The sequence below is a fragment of the Eucyclogobius newberryi genome, unplaced genomic scaffold (assembly GCF_026437365.1).
Source record: "Eucyclogobius newberryi isolate DKJ021-1_F unplaced genomic scaffold, fEucNew1.0.hap1 SCAF_7, whole genome shotgun sequence".
Classification (NCBI taxonomy): Eukaryota; Metazoa; Chordata; class Actinopteri; order Gobiiformes; family Gobiidae; genus Eucyclogobius; species Eucyclogobius newberryi.
The window spans coordinates 4,956,047-4,977,504 of record NW_027316389.1 but is presented as its reverse complement, the minus strand read 5'-3'; the positions used below and the strand labels follow the sequence as shown (position 1 = coordinate 4,977,504).

The 21,458-nt window shown below is 44.3% G+C and overlaps 1 protein-coding gene across 1 annotated transcript in view; it reads right to left on the bottom strand.

Moving 5' to 3' along the window:
• The window catches only part of met (MET proto-oncogene, receptor tyrosine kinase), a 101,613-nt gene extending 80,942 nt beyond the window's left edge, over positions 1-20,671 (bottom strand). Inside the window, exons 1-2 of the mRNA XM_072435585.1 lie at positions 20,580-20,671; positions 1,984-3,172 (exon numbers count right to left, since the gene is read on the bottom strand). Coding sequence (XP_072291686.1) covers positions 1,984-3,172; positions 20,580-20,671 — 1,281 coding nt within the window. The remainder of the gene's footprint in view (positions 1-1,983; positions 3,173-20,579) is intronic.
• Between the last annotated feature and the right edge of the window lie 787 nt (positions 20,672-21,458).

Sequence of the window (21,458 nt, the reverse complement as noted above, 5' to 3'; positions counted from 1 at the left end):
TGACGGAACGGAGCCGGAACACGTGACGGACCGGAGCCGGAACACGTGACGGAACGGAGCCGGAACACGTGACGGACCGGAGCCGGAACACGTGACGGACCGGAGCCGGAACACGAGACGGACCGGAGCCGGAACACGTGACGTACCGGAGCCGGAACACGTGACGGAACGGAGCCGGAACACGTGACGGACCGGAGCCGGAACACGTGACGTACCGGAGCCGGAACACGTGACGGAACGGAGCCGGAACACGTGACGGACCGGAGCCGGACCGGAGCCGGAACACGTGACGGACCGGAGCCGGAACACGTGACGGACCGGAGCCGGACCGGAGTCGGAACACGTGACGGACCAGACCCCGGAGCCAGAACACGGGATTAACGCGTAAAGGGCCGAGCGACTGCCGGCGACCTCCACGGCGGCGTCCAGACAAACGGGGTCGGCGCGAACACGACCGGACTGATGGGTAGAAAGGAGCGTCGAAACGTAAAACGACGAAAATAAACAACGGTGTATCTCCATGTAGCTGAAGGTGTTAGCGTTAGCCAACGTCATGTAGCTGAAGGTGTTAGCGTTAGCATACGTCATGTAGCTGAAGGTGTTAGCATTAGCCTACGTCATGTAGCTGAAGGTGTTAGCGTTAGCCAACGTCATGTAGCTGAAGGTGTTAGCGTTAGCCAACGTCATGTAGCTGAAGGTGTTAGCGTTAGCATACGTCATGTAGCTGAAGGTGTTAGCGTTAGCCTACGTCATGTAGCTGAAGGTGTTAGCGTTAGCATACGTCATGTAGCTGAAGGTGTTAGCGTTAGCAAACGTCATGTAGCTGAAGGTGTTAGCGTTAGCACCCGTCATGTAGCTGAAGGTGTTAGCGTTAGCATACGTAATGTAGCTGAAGGTGTTAGCGTTAGCATACGTCATGTAGCTAAAGGTGTTAGCGTTAGCACCCGTCATGTAGCTGAAGGTGTTAGCGTTAGCATACGTCATTTAGCATACGTCATGTAGCTGAAGGTGTTAGCGTTAGCATACGTCATGTAGCTGAAGGTGTTAGCGTTAGCATACGTCATGTAGCTGAAGGTGTTAGCGTTAGCATACGTCATTTAGCATACGTCATGTAGCTGAAGGTTTTAGCGTTAGCATACGTCATTTAGCATACGTCATGTAGCTGAAGGTGTTAGCGTTAGCATACGTCATGTAGCTGAAGGTGTTAGCGTTATCATACGTCATGTAGCTGAAGGTGTTAGCGTTAGCATACGTCATGTAGCTGAAGGTGTTAGCATTAGCATATGTCATGTAGCTGAAGGTGTTAGCGTTATCATACGTCATGTAGCTGAAGGTGTTAGCGTTATCATACGTCATGTAGCTGAAGGTGTTAGCGTTAGCATACGTCATGTAGCTGAAGGTGTTAGCGTTATCATACGTCATGTAGCTGAAGGTGTTAGCGTTAGCATACGTCATGTAGCTGAAGGTGTTAGCGTTAGCATACGTACACCTATTCACCATGTTCTTTAATCTGTTATTATTATAAACTGCATTTTAAGATGAAATGTCTGTTCTTGCTTGTCTGTGTTGAAAATTCTTCCTTTCTTTTCCCAAAAAAGTTGTATTACTCTTTTTTTTAAACTATTGAGCCTTTTCCTCAGCATCGAAAACAAGTTTGAAATGGATGAAAAAAGGGCCCTACCTTCATACGGCCGTGTTTTGACGCATTTTAAAAGATCTTTCTGAAAGTAAATCCACAATCCAGACCAGATCCTCCTCCTAATCTTAACCACAGCCCGAAAACAAGGCCCCAATCTTCACGTTACCGAACAAAAAGGCCCAAAACTCTAACAAAAACCTCCAAAAAGTCCCTCAAACGTGGGAACAGCCGATTGTTTCCATGGAAAATTCTAGGAAAAGTGAGAGCATCTTCGTGGAGACATGACCTCGGCGGACGCTCTACCAGAAAAGCATCGTTTTGATCATAAATAAAACGGTTCTTACCACGTTGTAGCAGGCTTTGCGCTCGGCGCCCGTGAAGTGGTACGGCGTCACCGTGCTGCAGCTCTGCATGTACTTCCTGATCATGTTGTTGATGTGGGTCAACGTGAAGACGCAAACCGCCGAGTCCGCCGTCGGTTCCGGAGACGACGGCTTCCCTTTGGCGAAGGCGGCAAACAGCACGTCGTCGTTGGGCCCGACCTTCAGCTGCCTCTGCAACTCGGCGTCCTCCTTGACCTTGCCCACGTACGCCGCCTGCAGGATGTTGAAGACTTTCACGCCCTCCGCCGAGCGCTTGCGCCGCTTGTCCGTGCTGATGCACTGCAGCGGCATCTCCACGTAGCGGCGGATGACGGAATCGGACGCGCACATCCTCACCACGCGAGTGTGGAAGGCCGTGGAGTCTTTGCCGACGCGCTGCACCGTCAGAAAGTACGTGAACGGCCCGCTCTCGAAGGCGTGGACGTAGCGCAGGTAGTAGCTCCCGCGCAACGACGCTAGCAAGTCCATGTGCGCGCCGCCGGAGAAGAAGGTGAATCCGTTTTGGCTCGTTTTCATCTTGCGCACCGATATCGTGTGCGCGCTCGCCGTCGTCGCGTTGCCAGGGATTTCCGAATTCCCAACGAAGAATTTGATCACGTTGCTCTCGACGTTGAGGACTCGCGACCCGGCGTTGCCCACGACGACGTCCGAGTCAAGCGGGACGCCTTTGCCGAGCCTGACTTTATCGGCGAAGCAGTACACCTCGTCGTCTACCGCTTTGGGGTCGTCGCCTTCGTCCAAAACGTGGCGCCGGCAGATCCCGTTGTCCGCCGAGCCGCAGCTGTACAGTCCCTTGTCGTAGATTTTTTCCGTCACCAAGGCGACGTTGCGGTTGTCGATCCGGGCGTCCGAAGCGTCCACTCGGAGACCGCAGGTGGCGTTGGCTCGCAGCGGCCCGGTGCGATACTCGGACAGTTTGGCGAGGTTCGGCGACAGCGCGTAGATCCGGTTGGTGGCGCCGACGTAAACGATTCCGTCCAGCGCGACCATGTTTTGGATCGGGAATTCGGACGTGAAAGTGGGAAGTTCGTAGTCCACGCCGAGGTCGAGTTGGGTGGTCTCGGACGAGCGGTCGCACGGGGAGGACGCCGAGGAGAGGCGTGTCGTGAGGAGGAGCAGGAGCGAGGAGCAGAGAGCGGGGAAAGACATCCTGAAGGACACAAGGGGGAGAAAAGAACGTACAAATCATCATCAAATCAAATCAATTTATTTTTGTAAGGCCCAAAATCACAACAACAGTTGCCTCTGAGGGCCACAGGGAGAAATGAATCAACAATGTCTGTGGTGGCGATGAAGTCAGACAATGTCTGTGGTGGCGAGGGAGTCAGACAATGTCTGTGGTGGCGAGGGACGATGTCCCAGGGTCCTCTGTCCTTAGACTCTCCTTCTCGGCCAGGAAAAACTACAAAAAAACCTCTTTGGGAAAAAAGCGTAGAAACCTGGAGGAGTTCCAGTGAAGGAGAGATCCGACTCTCACAGACGGACAGACGGACACGAGGAGACTGGAGCTGGACCCACTTTTCAGGCAGAAGAGGGACCGACTGAGGCGAACTGGACCCACTCTTCAGGCAGAAGAGGGACCGTCTGAGGCGAACTGGACCCACTCTTCAATGCACAATGAATCGGTTTATTCCACCTCAGAATGTCGATCTTAAATGGGACGCATCACGTGAAAAGCGACTTTATTCCGTTTTTACCCTCGTTACGACCGTGTTTCCTCGTCCTTCGTGTTCTCAACGTTGTGACTGATTCTTGCGTCTCGAGGGCTACAAAAAAATACAGTTTTCACCTACCTCCTATCCCCGCCCACATCCCTGAACTTAGTGTGATGATTGGAGAAGTGAAGACTCAGAGTGACACACGAGTTCTAAAATCACGTTTTTCAAAAGTAAAAAACGTGCAAGTGAAAATCTGCTTCTTCTCCACAAAGGCTTGTCGCTATGAGGAGGCGGGGCTTATCACTAGCAGGAGGCGGGGCTTGTCGCTATGAGGAGGCGGGGTTTATCACTATGAGGAGGCGGGGCTTATCACCATTACACAGTACATATTTTAAGTCCATATCTGTATGTTGTGTTTGAAGGTTGTTTTAATGGTATTTCATGGATGTGTATAAATGGGCGTTGATGGTACAGTTGTACGCGTAACTGTCAGTAAAGTGCAGTAATACTTCATGATGGTACAGTTGTACGCGTAACTGTCAGTAAAGTGCAGTAATACTTCATGATGGTACAGTTGTACGCGTAACTGTCAGTAAAGTGCAGTAATACTTCATGATGGTACAGTTGTACGCGTAACTGTCAGTAAAGTGCAGTAATACTTCATGATGGTACAGTTGTACGCGTAACTGTCAGTAAAGTGCAGTAATACTTCATGATGGTACAGTTGTACGCGTAACTGTCAGTAAAGTGCAGTAATACTTCATGATGGTACAGTTGTACGCGTAACTGTCAGTAAAGTGCAGTAATACTTCATGATGGTACAGTTGTACGCGTAACTGTCAGTAAAGTGCAGTAATACTTCATGATGGTACAGTTGTACGCGTAACTGTCAGTAAAGTGCAGTAATACTTCATGATGGTACAGTTGTACGCGTAACTGTCAGTAAAGTGCAGTAATACTTCATGATGGTACAGTTGTACGCGTAACTGTCAGTAAAGTGCAGTAATACTTCATGATGGTACAGTTGTACGCGTAACTGTCAGTAAAGTGCAGTAATACTTCATGATGGTACAGTTGTACGCGTAACTGTCAGTAAAGTGCAGTAATACTTCATGATGGTACAGTTGTACGCGTAACTGTCAGTAAAGTGCAGTAATACTTCATGATGGTACAGTTGTACGCGTAACTGTCAGTAAAGTGCAGTAATACTTCATGATGGTACAGTTGTACGCGTAACTGTCAGTAAAGTGCAGTAATACTTCATGATGGTACAGTTGTACGCGTAACTGTCAGTAAAGTGCAGTAATACTTCATGATGGTACAGTTGTACGCGTAACTGTCAGTAAAGTGCAGTAATACTTCATGATGGTACAGTTGTACGCGTAACTGTCAGTAAAGTGCAGTAATACTTCATCAAACAGTCGGTGACATTTAAAACAAAGATCGCTCTGTTTTGGGTCAAAAAACACAAAATGCAAATAAAAACTGTAAAAAAGTGAAAGTGGCTTTTGTTTCACTCCATTTACTCTGAACAAACAAACGCCCAGGACCCAGAGGACCAATCAGAAGGAGGGGGAGGGGACATGGTATGGAAGTAAATATACCAGCGAGTACAAGTAAAAGGACATGTTTACTTTATACACGGGCCATGGATATACTTCAGACAAATACTACAAATATAACTGCTATTTCAGCGGGACTTCATAATGTATAAATAAATACATTAAAAACTGAAATATTATTAAATACTTAGGGCGATTAATCAGAATAATCATCAATCAACTATTAAAATAAACACATTTGAATTGTAATAATTATCTGGACTGAGCACACTGTAAAACACATTATTAACTCAAAATGTCCCAAAAAAATTAAAACTTTCATATTTTAATAAATATTTCACTTCATTTGTAAATATTCACCACCAAATTTCAACCTCAATTTGGTGAATTTACCAATGTCATAGAAATAATCGTTATTTGCAGCTCTAAGTTTGTCAGAAAAATTATACCGATATATAATGTTAGTTTAGAGTAGTTTTTTATGCCTTAATTTGGTCATATTAAGGCAAAAAAACAATGTGTGAAATGTTCTCTCTCAAAACACACTGCAAACTTTCAGTCTAATGCTCCACTGCGGAACCATCCAGTCCTGAACAACATCTCCCCGTCTCCATGGAGACGAGCAGGTGCAGGAAAGTGACGCAGCGCGGCTTTGTCTCAATCAAGTGTTTTTTTATCAATGAAATGTGTGAAATGTGTAAAATGTGAGTCTGAACGTCACATCAGAGCGTGAGGTTGTTTTTGAGGCGCGTGAGTAATGGCCCCGGCGCGCGAGGCACCTGCGGGGGGAGGGGGGAGGGACAAAAGAACAGCGCGACCAGGGGAAGAGAGGGAAGAGAGGGAAACTGAGTCACACAAGAAGGAGAGAGGGGAATGAGAGAGGAGAGAGAGAGGGGAAAGACTGAGAAAATATAGTTATTGAAGGAGAGATAAAGAAAACAAGAAGGAGCAAAAGAGGAAGAGAGGGAAATGAAGAGAGTGGGAGAGGAGAGGAGAGGAGAGGGGGAGGGAAGAGGTGAGGGGGAGAGTGGGAGAGGAGGAGCCAGAGGGGGAGAAGAAGGATAAGAAAAGGATAGAGCCAAAGAGTGGAGGGAGAGAGAGAGGTGGAGAGAGAAAGGATCAAAGCAGAGGAACTGAGAAGTATGAGAGAGAGAGAGAGAGAGAGAGAGAGAGAGAGAGAGAGAGAGAGAGAGAGAGAGAGAGAGAGAGAGAGAGAGAGAGAGAGAGAGAGAGAGAGAGAGAGAGAGAGAGAGAGAGAGAGAGAGAGAGATGAAACATTCAAAGAGGAGAGGATTCCACAGAAACAGGGTTAGGAAAAGTGTGAAATGATGCAAACATTTAACAAGGACTAAATCAAGTGGGAATAAACTCTATTTACAGCTGGTGTAAACAAGGAGTAAAGAATGAATCCCAGTCTAATCCAGGACTAAACCAAGGCTAAAGTCATTACAGCTTTAACTCGGTTTGAACCTGCACCAAACTGACTCTAAACCAGGACTAAACTGGAATTAAACCAGGACTAAACCAGGTCTTAGTTAGAATCACCTGTTTGCAGCAGCAGCAGCAGCAGCAGCAGCTTTTCCTCTGTTAAATCATGTTCTGATGCTCCGCGGGTCAAACTCTCTCTTTTCGCCTCGAGTCTCTCTCATTTACTCCTCTTTTCTCTCCTTTTAATCCACAAAAGTCACAAAAAAAGCCGCAGTTTGTCCCGCGTGCACTCAGTTTGTCCCGCGTTGTTTGTCCCGGGTGAGCGCAGTGTGTCCCGGGTGGGCTCAGCTTGTCCCGCGTGGGCTCAGTTTGTCCCGCGTGGGCTCAGTGTGTCCCGCGTGGGCTCAGTTTGTCCCGCGTGGGCTCAGTTTGTCCCGCGTGGGCTCAGTGTGTCCCGCGTGGGCTCAGTTTGTCCCGCGTGGGCTCAGTGTGTCCCGCGTGGGCTCAGTTTGTCCCGTGTTGTTTGTCCCGCGTGGGCTCAGTGAGTGGTGCCAGTCTTCTTCAGCCTCTGGAGAGACTGTGAGGGCATCCAGCGGCGCGCGAGCCTCTGCACGCGCTCCCGCAGCCAGGCCCCGCCCCCTCTCTCACGCACACACACGCGCGCGGGGGGTGACGTAGACAGGTGCGCGCAGGTAAAAGACAAAAGGGGTTTGTCACGTTTAAATTGTGTTGAAAAGTGCAACTTAAACATTAAAATATGATTTTTTTTGTTTGTTTGTTTATTTGTTTTTGTTTGTTCTATTTTAATGACGTATTCACTAGACGCTTCTTTTAAATTCTCAACTGATGCTCCAATAACTCACTCACTAATTAATGTCACGCTAATTGATCAAGCAGAAAATCACGTTTTTATTATAAATATTATTACTACAATTGTTATTATTATTATTATTATTAGTAGTATTTTATTTATTCTATTGATTTTATTTTATTTATTATATGTATTTATTTTATTTATTTATTTTTATTTATTATTATATTGTGCTGTTTCTGAAGCTTTAAATGTGCCTTTTTCTTCTTTTTTTATTCAAGACAAACATAAAACAAATGTACAAACAAAGTAAAAAATAAGAATAAATAAAAAATACCCAGAAGATGCAAAAAACAATTATAAATAAATAATAATAATAATAAATAAAATATAGCCGCAAGCGGCAATGATCGGCCCTCGCCACGCCGCCGCCACACCGCCGCCACGCCGCAAGAGGAGGGGGCGCTAACGCGCCCAAATTGTCCTTTTATTACATCTACTGCTGAATCTGTGTCCATTTTTGAACCAATATGGCCGACATTTGGTTGGGTGGACGGCGTTGCCGTAATAATATTTTTTACTTCTCTTGTCACCATCTACCTCTGCGCCAAATATCAAGATTCTAGGATCAGATTTTTTTTGGGTCATTTCCTATCTCAATGCATTTTTGGTACATTTGGGGATGCTGACGCGCCAATTTTTTTTATTTTAGAAAAGGGAAATAGCCAGAATGTAGAGAGGCACCATTTTTAGAGGTGTGCAAATTTTTGTGACTTTTCGTCAATGTTCACTGGGTGAAAAATAGGGGGGTTGGTCCAGAGAAGAAGAAAGAAGAAGAAAGAATAATATTCTGATGCGAAAACAATGTTTCCCATTTTTCAAATATCATAAACTATACATTTTCGGAAAGCGCTCGCGCTTTCCTACTTCATGGTGTGGGTCCCTGGTCACTGACGGGTACTTTCGTTAATTTTGAGTGGGCTCCGCCCACTTTGTGTTTTTGGCCCTCTATACAGTAATAATGTTCAATTTTTGCATTACATGCTTATATGCACGGAACATGCAAGAGATGGGGAACGTATTCGTGAGCTACTTAGCGCAAATGAGTGCTTTATAAGGGGATAACGACCGCTTCGCGGTCGTTATCCCAATGTAAGGTGCTCGTTTAGTGCGCATTTTTGCACGGGCTTCGCCCGTTTACAACGGTAATGTTCCATTTTCCTACTACTAATTAGTATGCACGGGGCGTGCGTGAGTGAACGAGTGTGTTAGTGAGTGTTTGGAAGTGGGCGAGCGCTTCGCGCTCGATTTCGTGCGCACTACATGCGCACTTTTGCAGCCGTGCTTCGCACGGCCTTACGACATTAATAGGCCTCTCGCCAGCTTGTGGCGCTCGGGCCTAATAAAAATAAGACAAACGAAAGGTAAAGACACATTTTGTCAAATTTCCTGAAGTGACTTATTAATTAATACTTATTAGCCATAAATATGATTAAAAAGTTTAGTCGACAAAATGAATATTGAGATAAAAAGTGTTTAAGCGTCGACATTTTTATTTTTTTTAAACTTATTGAATAAATAAACTTGATTTCTTTCACACTCGACATTAAAACTGTTATAAAGTTCCATGTGATTATTGTCAGTAACAAGGAAATAAACTCCAACAAAACTGCTGATTGTTTATGACATGCCCTCCTCATTTGCATCTCATTTACATCTCATTTACATGTCTCCGTTGGTGTAACTTACTCTAAACTCTAAATGGTCAGTTACATGAACACGAGGAGGTAAAAGAGCTAAAGCAACGTTAAATGAGCTGTTTTTATCAGTTAAACCAGGACTAAACCAGGACTAAACCAGGACCAAACCAGGACTAAACCAAGACCAAACCAGGACTGAACCAGGACTAAACCAGGACTAAACCAGGACTAAATCAGGGCTAAACCAGGACTAAACCAGGACCAAACCAGGACTAAACCAGGACTAAACCAGGACTAAACCAGGACCAAACCAGGACTAAACCAGGACTAAACCAGGACCAAACCAGGACTAAACCAGGACTAAACCAGGACTAAACCAGGACCAAACCAGGACTAAACCAGGACTAAACCAGGACTAAATCAGGGCTAAACCAGGACTAAACCAGGACTAAACCAGGACCAAACCAGGACCAAACCAGGACTAAACCAGGACTAAACCAGGACTAAATCAGGGCTAAACCAGGACTAAACCAGGACTAAACCAGGACCAAACCAGGACTAAACCAGGACTAAACCAGGACCAAACCAGGACTAAACCAGGACTAAACCAGGACTAAACCAGGTCTAAACCAGGACCAAACCAGGACTAAACCAGGACTAAACCAGGACTAAACCAGGACTAAACCAGGACCAAACCAGGACTAAACCAGGACTAAACCAGGACTAAACCAGGACCAAACCAGGACTAAACCAGGACTAAACCAGGACTAAGCAGATCTTTAGTGAATGTTTTGTGAGGCTCACAGAGGAAGCAAAGCAAGAGAACCTTGTGAACAGGATTAATGAGTGAATGAAGCTCAACACAGGGCACAACAACAACAACAACGACGACAACGACAACGAAAACAACAACAACAATAGCAACAACAACAACAACAATAGCAACAACAACAACAACAATAGCAACACCGTCAGGACATGTTTGAGGAGCTTGAAAAGGACCCTCCAGCATCAGACGCCGCAGAGCCAATCTGATCTTTGATAAAAGACGGAGGAAATCAAAGATGGCGGCGCGATAGTGGACAGGAAATGACACATGTCTTATCCCGCTCCGCCTTTATTATGATGTTGTGATAGTGTGGACGGTGTGGACGGTGTGGACGGTGTGGACGGTGTGGACGGCGCGGGTCAGACCAACAACCACACAAGATGAACAATGACACACTTCATGACGACGCAAAAACTGAACAGCTTTTATTCAGCGCCTGAAGTTTTAGCTTGATTTTAGTCACATTTTAGCCTCTGACATTATAAACGACAGACTTTATAATATTTACACTTTATAGGAAGAATGTGAACTCAAGCGACTGTTTTATTAGTGCGATTAGTCTTTCTCTGTGTCATGTACTGAAGGAACTCTCTAAACATCAAGCACACATGCGTAACCATGGAAACGTGCTGCTATATTCCTTTAATGAGCCATAACGACACATGAACAAAGACTTCATTCATAATGAACATTGAGTTTATTCAGCATGATTCAGGTTTAGTGTTTATCAAAGGTATAAGAGTATTCAGAGTATTCAGAGTATTCAGAGTATTCATAATAAACTATTTGTTTACTTCTAAGTCTTCACTGAGGAACAAGTGTCCTTATTATAAAGTTACTTTATTATTATTTGTGTAAAATGGAAGAATCCTTTGAAAATGTATTTAGTCTAAACTTAATTTGGAAAGTACTTTTCAACGACATGTGCTGCACCAGACTACAGTGCAATACAGTGCAATACAGTGCAATACAATGCAATAATGCAATACAGTGCAATACAGTGCAATACAATGCAATAATGCAATACAGTGCAATACAGTGCAATACAGTGCAATACAGTGCAATACAGTGCAATACAATGCAATGCAATGCAATAATGCAATACAGTACAATGCAGTACAATGCAGTGCAGTGCAATACAGTGCAATACAGTAAAATGCAGTGCAATACAATGCAGTGCAATACAGTGCAATAATGCAATACAGTACAATGCAGTGCAATGCAGTGCAATGCAGTGCAATACAATAAAGTACAATACAGTGCATTAATGCAATACAGTACAATGCAGTACAATACAGTGCAATAAAGTGCAATGCAGTGCAATACAGTACAATACAGTGCAATGCAGTGCAGTGCAATACAGTACAATGCAGTGCAATACAATGCAGTACAATACAGTGCAATAATGCAATACAGTGCAGTGCAGTGCAATGCAGTACAATACAGTACAATACAGTGCAATAAATTGCAATTCAGTGCAATAATGCAATACAGTGCAATGCAGTGCAATACAGTGCAATGCAGTACAATGCAGTGCAATACAGTGCAATGAAGTGCAATGTGGTGCAGTACAGTGCAATATAGTGCAGTGCAATGCAGTGCAATGCGGTGCAGTACAGTGCAATGCAGTGCAATACAGTGCAATGCAGTACAATGCAGTACAATGCAGTGCAATAATGCAATGCAGTGCAATGCAGTGCAATGCAGTACAATGCAGTGCAATACAGTGCAATGCAGTACAATGCAGTGCAATACAGTGCAGTGCAGTGCAATGCAGTACAATACAGTACAATACAGTGCAATAAATTGCAATTCAGTGCAATAATGCAATACAGTGCAATGCAGTGCAATACAGTGCAATGCAGTGCAATACAGTGCAATGAAGTGCAATGCGGTGCAGTACAGTGCAATATAGTGCAATACAGTGCAATGCAGTTCAATGCAGTACAATGCAGTGCAATAATGCAATACAGTACAATGCAGTACAATGCAGTACAATACAGTGCAATGCAGTACAATACAGTACAATACAGTGCAATAAAGTGTAATACAGTGCAATACAGTAAAATGCAGTGCAATACAATGCAGTACAATACAGTGCAATACAGTGCAATAATGCAATACAGTACAATGCAGTACAATGCAGTGCAATGCAGTGCAATACAATAAAGTACAATACAGTGCATTAATGCAATACAGTACAATGCAGTACAATACAGTGCAATAAAGTGCAATGCAGTGCAATACAGTACAATACAGTGCAGTGCAGTGCAATACAGTACAATGCAGTGCAATACAGTACAATGCAGTGCAATGAGGTGCAATAAAGTACAATGCAGTGCAATACAGTACAATAAAGTGCAATAAAGTGCAATGCAGTGCAATTCAGTGCAATACAGTACAATACAGTGCAATGCAGTGCAGTGCAATACAGTACAATGCAGTGCAATACAATGCAGTACAATACAGTGCAATAATGCAGTAGAGTACAATACAGTGCAATGCCGTGGAATACAGTGCAATGCAGTGCAATACAGTGCAATGCAGTACAATACAGTACAATACAGTGCAATGAAGTGCAATGCAGTGCAATGCAGTGCAGTGCGATACAGTGCATTGCAGTACAATGCAGTGCAGTGCAGTGCAATGCAGTACAATGCGGTACAATGCAGTGGAAGGTAGTGCAATGCTGTGCAGTACAGTGCAATGCAGTGCAATGCAGTGCAATACAGTGCAATGCAGTGCAATGCAGTACAATGCAGTACAATGCAGTACAATAATGTTATACAGTGCAATGCAGTGCAATGCAGTACAATGCAGTGCAATGCAGTGCAATGCAGTACAATGCAGTACAATACAGTGCAATGCAGTGCAGTACAGTGCAATGCAGTGCAATACAGTGCAATGCAGTGCAATGCAGTACAATGCAGTGCAATGCAGTGCAATAATGCAATACTGTGCAATGCAGTGCAATGCAGTGCAATACAGTACAATGCAGTACAATACAGTGCAATGCAGTGCAATGCGGTGCAGTACAGTGCAATGCAGTGCAATACAGTGCAATGCAGTACAATGCAGTACAATGCAGTGCAATAATGCAATACAGTGCAATGCAGTGCAATGCAGTACAATACAGTACAATACAGTGCAATAAAGTGCAATTCAGTGCAGTGCAGTGCAATACAGTACAATGAAGTGCAATGCAGTGCAGTGCAGTGCAATACAGTGCAATGAAGTGCAATGCAGTGCAGTGCAGTGCAGTGCAGTAGAGTACAATACACTGCAATGCAGTGCAATGCGGCGCAGTACAGTGCAATGCAGTGCAATACAGTGCAATGCAGTACAATGCAGTGCAATAATGCAATACAGTGCAATGCAGTGCAATGCAGTGCAATACAGTACAATACAGTGCAATAAAGTGTAATGCAGTGCAATTCAGTGCAATACAGTACAATACAGTGTAGTGCAATACAGTACAATGCAGTACAATACAGTGCAATAATGCAATAGAGTACAATACAGTGCAATGCCATGCAATACAGTGCAGTGCAATACAGTGCAATACAGTACAACGCAGTGCAATGCAATGCAGTGCAACACAGTGCAATGTAGTACAATACAGTGCAATGCAATACAGTGCAATACAGTACAATACAGTGCAATGAAGTGCAATGCAGTGCAATACAGTACAATGCAGTGCAATGCAGTACAATGCAGTGCAGTGCAATACAGTACAAAACAGTACAATGCAGTACAATACAGTGCAATGCGGTGCAATGCAGTGCAATGCAATGCAATACAGTGCAATGCAGTACAATGCAGTGCAATAATGCAATGTAGTACAATGCAGTGCAATACAGTGCAATGCAGTGCAGTACAGTGCAATGCAGTGAAATACAGTGCAATGCAGTGCAATAATGCAATACAGTGCAATACAGTGCAATGCAGTGCAATACAGTGTAATGCAGTACAATGCAGTGCAATACAGTGCAATGCAGTGCAATACAGTGCAATGCAGTGCAATAATGCAATACAGTGCAATGCAGTGCAATGCAGTGCAATGCAGTGCAATACAGTGAAATGCAGTGCAATACAGTGCAATGCAGTGCAATACAGTGCAATGCAGTTAGTTCTCAACACTGTTTATGTGATTTGGATAGGTAGTTTGCTAATACAGCTGCGCTCACATTTTCTAGGAGCGATTCAAGCTGAGGAACTGTTTATTTAACACTATGACCTTTAGTATTCATTCAATGTTTTGTTGTTTGTGTTCCTGTCTCTGTACCTTCTGTTTATCCTGGTCCTGGTTCTGATCCTGGTCCTGATTCTGATCCTGGTTCTGATCCTGGTCCTGGTTCTGATCCTGGTCCTGGTCCTGATCCTGGTCCTGATCCTGGTTCTGATCCTGGTCCTGGTCCTGATCCTGATCCTGATCCTGGTTCTGATCCTGGTCCTGGTCCTGGTCCTGGTCTTGGTCCTGGTCCTGGTCCTGGTCCTGGTCCTGGTCCTGGTCCTGGTCTTGGTCCTGGTTCTGGTCCTGGTCCTGGTCCTGGTCATGAATCCTTCTTAAATTCTTCAGGTGAAACTCTTAAACCGACAGAACAAACACCAGGATTCACTCAAGTGTTTGTGAAGCTTCAAGTGTCGCGTTTGTTTAAACTCTCACTCCAATCCACTCCAAACCCTTTAGACCAGAGACCTTTGGACCAGAGACCTTTAGACCTGAGACCTTTAGACCAGAGACCTTTAGACCTGAGACCTTTAGACCTGAGACCTTTGGACCAGAGACCTTTAGACCTGAGACTTTTAGACCTGAGACCTTTGGACCAGAGACCTTTAGACCAGAGACCTTTTGACCTGAGACCTTTAGACCTGAGACCTTTGGACCAGAGACCTTTAGACCAGAGACCTTTAGACCTGAGACCTTTAGACCAGAGACCTTTGGACCAGAGACCTTTAGACCTGAGACCTTTAGACCTGAGACCTTTGGACCAGAGACCTTTAGACCAGAGACCTTTAGACCAGAGACCTTTAGATCTGAGACCTTTAGACCAGAGACCTTTAGACCAGAGACCTTTGGACCAGAGACCTTTAGACCAGAGACCTTTAGACCTGAGACCTTTAGACCAGAGACCTTTAGACCTGAGACCTTTAGACCTGAGACCTTTGGACCAGAGACCTTTAGACCAGAGACCTTTAGACCAGAGACCTTTAGACCTGAGACCTTTAGACCAGAGACCTTTAGACCAGAGACCTTTAGACCAGAGACCTTTAGACCAGAGACCTTTGGACCAGAGACCTTTAGACCAGAGACCTTTAGACCAGAGACCTTTAGACCTGAGACCTTTAGACCAGAGACATTTAGACCAGAGACCTTTAGACCAGAGACATTTAGACCAGAGACCTTTAGACCAGAGACCTTTAGACCAGAGACCTTTAGACCAGAGACCTTTGGACCAGAGACATTTAGACCTGAGACCTTTAGACCTGAGACCTTTAGACCTGAGACCTTTAGACCAGAGACCTTTAGACCTGAGACCTTTAGACCAGAGACATTTAGACCAGATACCTTTAGACCAGAGACATTTAGACCAGAGACCTTTGGACCAGAGACATTTAGATGAGAGACATTTAGACCAGAGACCTTTAGACCAGAGACCTTTAGACCTGATATCTTTAGACCAGAGACCTTTAGACCAGAGACCTTTAGACCAGAGACCTTTAGATGAGAGACATTTAGACCAGAGACCTTTAGACCAGAGACCTTTAGACGAGAGACATTTAGACCAGAGACATTTAGACCAGAGACCTTTAGACCTGAGACCTTTAGACCAGAGACCTTTAGACCAGAGACCTTTGGACCAGAGACCTTTAGACCAGAGACCTTTAGACCAGAGACCTTTGGACCAGAGACCTTTAGACCAGAGACCTTTAGACCAGATACCTTTAGACCAGAGACCTTTGGACCAGAGACCTTTAGACCAGAGACCTTTAGACATGAGCTCTTTAGACGAGAGACATTTAGACCTGAGACCTTTAGACTTGAGACCTTTAGACCTGAGACCTTTAGACCTGAGACCTTTAGACCAGAGACCTTTGGACCAGAGACCTTTAGACCAGAGACCTTTGGACCAGAGACCTTTAGACCAGAGACCTTTAGACCAGAGACCTTTGGACCAGAGACCTTTAGACCAGAGACCTTTAGACCAGAGACCTATAGACCAGAGACCTTTAGACCAGAGACCTTTGGACCAGAGACCTTTAGACCAGAGACCTTTAGACCAGAGACCTTTAGACCTGAGACCTTTAGACCAGAGACATTTAGACCAGAGACCTTTAGACCAGAGACCTTTAGACCAGAGACATTTAGACCAGAGACTTTTAGACCAGAGACCTTTAGACCAGAGACCTTTGGACCAGAGACATTTAGACCTGAGACCTTTAGACCTGAGACCTTTAGACCTGAGACCTTTAGACCAGAGACCTTTAGACCTGAGACCTTTAGACCAGAGACCTTTAGACCAGATACCTTTAGACCAGAGACCTTTAGACCAGAGACCTTTGGACCAGAGACATTTAGATGAGAGACATTTAGACCAGAGACCTTTAGACCTGAGACCTTTAGACCTGAGATCTTTAGACCAGAGACCTTTAGACCAGAGACCTTTAGACCTGAGACCTTTAGACCAGAGACCTTTAGACCAGAGACCTTTGGACCAGAGACCTTTAGACCAGAGACCTTTAGACCAGAGACCTTTGGACCAGAGACCTTTAGACCAGAGACCTTTAGACCAGAGACCTTTAGAACAGAGACTTTTAGACCAGAGACCTTTAAACCAGATACCTTTAGACCAGAGACCTTTAGACAAGAGACCTTTTGACCAGAGATCTTTAGACCAGAGACCTTTAGACCAGAGACCTTTAGACCAGAGACCTTTAGATGAGAGACATTTAGACCAGAGACCTTTAGACCAGAGACCTTTAGACCTGAGACCTTTAGACCTGAGATCTTTAGACCAGAGACCTTTAGACCAGAGACCTTTAGACCAGAGACCTTTAGATGAGAGACATTTATACCAGAGACCTTTAGACCAGAGACCTTTAGACGAGAGACATTTAGACGAGAGACATTTAGACCTGAGACCTTTAGACCAGAGACCTTTAGACCAGAGACCTTTAGACCAGAGACCTTTAGACCAGAGATCTTTGGACCAGGGACCTTTAGACCAGAGACCTTTAGACCAGAGACCTTTAGACCAGAGACCTTTAGACCTGAGATCTTTAGACGAGAGACATTTAGACCAGAGACCTTTAGACCAGAAACCTTTGGACCAGAGACATTTAGATGAGAGACATTTAGACCAGAGACCTTTAGACCAGAGACCTTTGGACCAGAGACCTTTAGACCTGAGACCTTTAGACCTGAGACCTTTGGACCTGAGACCTTTGGACCAGAGACCTTTAGACCAGAGACCTTTAGACCTGAGATCTTTAGACCAGAGACCTTTAGACCAGAGACCTTTAGACCAGAGACCTTTGGACCAGAGACATTTAGACCAGAGACCTTTGGACCAGAGACCTTTAGACCTGAGACCTTTAGACCTGAGACCTTTAGTTTGATAATAAATGAATAAAACAATAAATACATAATAAATAAAGAAGACATAAATAAAATATGCATTATTACCATTTATTATGTATTAATGATATTAAATAACAATACAAATATATTTAACTGTTAACATTTTGTAACAATCTTAGATGTTTAATTTCTTCTTAATGGCTTAACTTAACTTACTTTAATAAGAATATTCAATAAAAGTGACTTAATCAGCTGTGTCACTTTGTTCTGGTTTATTTTAAAACCTGCTGAATAATGACATGAGCACACTCCAGGTGTGAGAAGAGTCATGACACAGACATGAGCTCACAGCCAATGAGAAGCTCCGGATCCAGGTGTGGAACGTCTGGAGTGATGTCATGAAGAGGAGGAGGAGAAGAAGAGAGGAGGAGGAGGAGGAAGAAGAGAGGAGGAGGAGGAAGAAGAGGAGAGGAGGAGGAGGAGGAAGAAGAAGAGTGGAGGAGGAGGAAGAAGAGAGGAGGAGGAGGAAGAAGAGGAGAGGAGGAGGAGGAGGAAGAAGAAGAGTGGAGGAGGAGGAAGAAGGAGAAGAGGAAGAAGAAGAAGAGAGGAGGAGGAGGAAGAAGAGGAGGAGGAGGAGGAAGAAGAGAGGAGGAGGAGGAAGAAGAGAGGAGGAGGAGGAGGAAGAAGAGGAGGAGGAGGAGGAGGAGGAAGAAGAGGAGGAGGAAGAAGAAGAGAGGAGGAGGAGGAAGAAGAGGAAGAAGAAGAAGAAGAAGAAGAAGAAGAAGAAGAAGAAGAAGAAGAAGAAGAAGAAGAAGAAGAAGAAGAAGAAGAAGAAGAAGAAGAAGAAGAAGAAGAAGAAGAAGAAGAAGAAGAAGCAGAAGAAGAAGAAGAAGAAGAAGAAGAAGAAGAAGAAGAAGAAGAAGAAGAAGAAGCAGAAGAAGAAGAAGAAGAAGAAGACTACGACTAAAACATGATTATAGTGAGAAATGAAGTCAAACATCTCAGGATTGGGCCCTTTTGGTGAGAGCAGCAGCTGTGACTCGGGTGTCCAGGTCGTTCTGTGGCGAGGAACAGGTTAAAAAGGAACAAAATCTATATAAATGAGACAAAAACTATGATTAGACTGATAAAGATGATGATTAAACAGTTTTTAAATGCTGAATATTTAACTCTTTTATACAATCGAGTTGGTTTAGATGTTTTATGACAGAATATAAGAATTGTCTTCTGAGATTTGCTGAACGCTGCTGCACTGCGCCTCCAGGTGGCCGCGGAGGTGAACTACACTTTACTGTGGAAACATACTTATTATTTATGATTATGAATATTATGAATATGAGAGCGAAAATACTGTGTATGTTTCATTTTGTTATTTTACACACTTTACTGCTTTTTACATGTTTATTTTGTCAACTTTTATCACATTTGGAACAAGAAAGTGAGAAACTAAACCAGGACTAAACCAGGACTAAACCAGGACTAAACCAGGACTTAACCAGGACTAAACCAGGACTAAACCAGGACTAAACCAGGACTTAACCAGGACTAAACCAGGACTAAACCAGGACTTAACCAGGACTAAACCAGGACTAAACCAGGACTAAACCAGGACTTAACCAGGACTAAACCAGGACTAAACCAGGACTTAACCAGGACTAAACCAGGACTAAACCAGGACTAAACCAGGACTAAACCAGGACTTAACCAGGACTAAACCAGGACTAAACCAGGACTAAACCAGGACCAAACCAGGGCTAAACCAGGACCAAACCAGGGCTAAACCAGGACTTAACCTGGACTAAACCAGGACTTAACCTGGACTAAACTAGGGTTAAACCAAGACTAAACCAAGGCTAAACCAGGACTTAACCTGGACTAAACCAGGGTTAAACCAGGACTAAACCAGGACTAAACCAGGGCTAAACCAGGACCAAACTCAGGACCAAACTCAGGACCAAACCAGGACCAAACCAGGACTAAACTCAGGACTAAACCAGGACTAAACTCAGGACTAAACCAGGACTAAACCAGGACTAAACCAGGACTAAACCAGGGCTAAACCAGGACTAAACCAGGGCTAAACCAGGGCTAAACCAGGACTTAACCTGGACTAAACCAGGACTAAACCAGAACAAAACAAGGACAAAACCAGAACTAAACCAGGGCTAAACCAGGACTAAACCAGGGCTAAACCAGGACTAAACCAGGACTAAACTCAGGACTAAACCAGGACTAAACTCAGGACTAAACCAGGACTAAACCAGGACTAAACCAGGACTAAACCAGGGCTAAACCAGGACTAAACCAGGGCTAAACCAAGACTAAACCAGGGCTAAACCAGGACTTAACCTGGACTAAACCAGGACTAAACCAGAACAAAACAAGGACAAAACCAGAACTAAACCAGGGCTAAACAAGGACAAAACCAGGACTAAACCAGGGCTAAACCAGGACTAGGGTTTAACACGTGATAAACAATAACATCTGAGTGAATTACAATGTTTTTGAGACAAAATCGAGTCGATTCTTGAACGTTTCCTTTGTTCTTCTGCTTCAGTGACAAGTTTCTGAAGTAACTTTACTCTGACAGAGCAGGAAAAAAACTATTCTCACGTCAATCTGCGTCTGAGCTGATTCCCAGAGCGAGAGCGCCCTCTGCAGGCCGCACTGGCGCCCTCTGCAGACAGCACTTCAATTTTACTCAGTCTGTCTTTTGTCCAGCCCAGTCTTGTTTTGTACTTCTTTCCTTTAGGTTATTTTTTTATTTTTATTCCCCCCCCCCCATTTATTTATATTATTTATTTTATTTATTCTGTTTTTTTATTTATTTATTTATTTTATTTTGATTATATAGTTATTTCAAATATAGTTTGTCTTTCTCTGTACATTTGTATGATGTACATGTACAACATATTTAAATATGTTGTGTATTTCATAAACTTTATTTTTTCCATCATTTCAAATGAAACCTCGTGTGGCCGCAGTACCAGCTCCTGCCGCTGCGTGGCGCTGCTGCTCCGTGTAACTCAGGGCTCAGACGCACTTTGACTGTGCTGCCGTTAAACCAGTCCGTCACCATGGAGACGAGCAGCTGGGGACACCAGGCCGAGTCACAGGTCAGATCTGTGGAGAGGCGTCATAATATTCTTCAGCAACAAAACAAACTGAAGTCATTTAAAATGATCATGTATTTGCAGAAAAATCCCACTGAGACTCAGAATGTAGAATAATAATAATAAATATAATATTGTATTTATGTCATATGGGACAAGGGGTGGGTGAAAGATGCAGGATTAAACTAGTAATCAACTAAAACACATCTAGGAGGAAACTAATGAGGAGGAAACACGTTCAAACGCTCGTTAGAGTTGACTTTGCGCGATACGTCCCCTTTAACCGTGATACGTCCCCTTTAACCGTGATACGTCCCCTTTAACGATGAGCCTCTAGCGCTGCGTGATACGTCCCCTTTAACCGTGATACGTCCCCTTTAACTATGAGCCTCTAGCGCTGCATGATACGTCCCCTTTAACCGTGATACATCCCCTTTAACAATGATACGTCCCCTTTAACCGTGATACGTCTGATACGTCCCCTTTAAGCGTGATACGTCCCCTTTAACCGTGATACGTCCCCTTTAACCGTGATACATCCCCTTTAACCATGATACATCCCCTTTAACCGTGATACGTCCCCTTTAAGCGTGATACGTCCCCTTTAAGCGTGATACGTCCCCTTTAAGCGTGATACGGCCCCTTTAACCGTGATACGTCCCCTTTAACGATGAGCCTCTAGCGCTGCATGAAACGTCCCCTTTAACCGTGATACGTCCCCTTTAACTGTGAGCCTCTAGCGCTGCATGATCC